The following is a 2,029-nucleotide window of genomic DNA, read 5'->3' on the forward strand; positions in this document are numbered from 1 at the left end:
GGCGCGAGCCGCGGACCGCCCGGCATTTGGAATTCTGCCCAATAAAAGGGGGGCCTGGAGGACGAGAGGAGAGGAGGGACGGAGGCCGGAGGCGAGAAAGGCGATCCGGAGTCCAAAACAGCACGGGCGGAGGAGAGGACCCGAGCGGCCGCGGCGGCGGCGGCGGCGGCGGGGGCCCCTGAAGCTCGGCCGCTGCGCCCGCCTGCAGTGCATCAGCGTGGCTGCCCTGACATCCCCAGGATGCTGAACACGGGGCATTATGCACTGGTTAACAGGCTCCGAGCTGCTGAGCGACTTGTTTTAAGCATTTTCTCCCTCGCTCTCGCTTTTAATCTTGTCTCTAGTGGCGTGTGTAGGGGGGAGGACTTTATTTCCATTGGCTAAGCTCTCCCTTCCCACCCACATCTCTTCCACATCACCTTGGTGTCTCCCTAAATAAAACCAGCCCTCCTTATCGCCTGGAAAAAATCAGGAGCTAGAGTTTGAATGGGTTTTTTTTTTATATATATATAAACACTCACCCCTGGCAGCGTGCGGCTGGGCTCTCAGGATAAACTCCGGTGGTGCTGCCCTGCCTGATGCTGGTTTTTCCTTCCCTCCCTTGAACATCAAGCTTTAAGCAGAGCCCCGAGGACTGGGAACTCTTTCCCTGAAATCTGATCAACCTGAAGCCAGTTGCGGAACTGCACAGGGTCCCCATGGACCTCAAGGAGAGCCCCAGCGAGGGGAGCCTGCAGCCCTCTAGCATCCAGATCTTCGCCAACACCTCCACCCTCCACGGCATCCGCCACATCTTCGTCTATGGGCCGCTGACCGTCCGGCGTGTGCTCTGGGCCATGGCCTTCGTGGGCTCCCTGGGCCTGCTGCTGGTGGAGAGCTCGGAGAGGGTGTCCTACTACTTCTCTTACCAGCACGTCACCAAGGTGGACGAGGTGGTGGCCCAAAGTCTGGTCTTCCCGGCCGTGACCCTCTGCAATCTCAACGGCTTCCGTTTCTCCAGGCTCACCACCAATGACCTGTACCACGCCGGGGAACTGCTGGCGCTGCTGGACGTCAACCTGCAGATCCCCGACCCACACCTGGCCGACCCCACGGTGCTGGAGGCGCTGCAGCGAAAGGCCGACTTCAAGCACTACAGACCCAAGCAGTTCAGCATGCGGGAGTTCCTGCACCGCGTGGGCCATGACCTGAAGGATATGATGCTCTACTGCAAGTTCAAGGGGCAGGAGTGCGGCCACCAGGACTTCACCACTGTGAGTACTTGGCATCAGCTCCTTTCTGTGCTTGGTCCTTTGGAGAAGTGCCACGCTGGTGGCCTCTGGCTCGGTTTGAGGTCTCTCTGTGCTTTGGAGCAGAAGGGAGAGCCATGCCTCAGGTTGAAGGCCAAGAGGGGAGTTGGCCAGAGTTGTTGGAACTGGCAGGAGGCGTCTGCCCGCTGGGATGGGGCACTGTTGTCTGGCCGGATGTGCAGGGCGAGCGGGGGGCCTGGCTTTGGGCGATGGCTCCGCCAGATGTGCCGAGTTGCCTTCCACCCACCCAAAGGGAGGAGGCTCGAGCGGTCCGTGGTCCAGGGCACTTGGTGTCTGAGCTGTGTGATTGGAACAGCTTGTCATTGACGAGTGGCATTTTTTTCTCCCCTCTCTCTCTCTGCTCGGAAGTAGCATCAGGCACTGCATCCTGTGGGTTGGGCTGGAGCTTAAAGCTGCCAGAGAAGGGGGTGTGGGGCCCCAGGCAGTCTGGCTGGTTCCAGTGGCTTTGGGAGCTTGCTGGAGCAGGTGATGCTGCAAAGGTGTGGAATTGCTGCCTTTTCCTGTGTGAATTCTGAGCTCCGTGTCAGGAGAGGAGAGGCCTGGGGCCCCAGGGTCTCTGTCTGGTCTGCTGGCAGGTCAAAAGCAAAGAGATGTCCAGGGTGCTTGGCCCAGAGAGGAGGGTTCAGATGGAGGCAGGATGGTCTGTGACATGCCTGTGAGGGCAAAGCATTGCAGGCTGGCTGGTCTGGGAGTTTCAGCTGGAAACTCAGAGGCTCAGT

At 59.6% G+C, this 2,029-nt stretch overlaps 1 protein-coding gene across 1 annotated transcript; it reads left to right on the forward strand.

Annotated features, from left to right (window-relative positions):
- Positions 1 to 443: 443 nt before the first annotated feature.
- LOC121820555 (acid-sensing ion channel 2-like) lies at positions 444 to 1,624 on the forward strand. Its single transcript, XM_042255424.1, has one exon. The coding sequence runs from the start codon at positions 699 to 701 to the stop codon at positions 1,614 to 1,616; it is 918 nt and encodes a 305-aa protein (XP_042111358.1). The 5' UTR covers positions 444 to 698; the 3' UTR covers positions 1,617 to 1,624.
- Positions 1,625 to 2,029: the final 405 nt, after the last annotated feature.

This window comes from Ovis aries, chromosome 11 (genome assembly GCF_016772045.2).
Source record: "Ovis aries strain OAR_USU_Benz2616 breed Rambouillet chromosome 11, ARS-UI_Ramb_v3.0, whole genome shotgun sequence".
In the NCBI taxonomy this organism is placed as follows: Eukaryota; Metazoa; Chordata; class Mammalia; order Artiodactyla; family Bovidae; genus Ovis; species Ovis aries.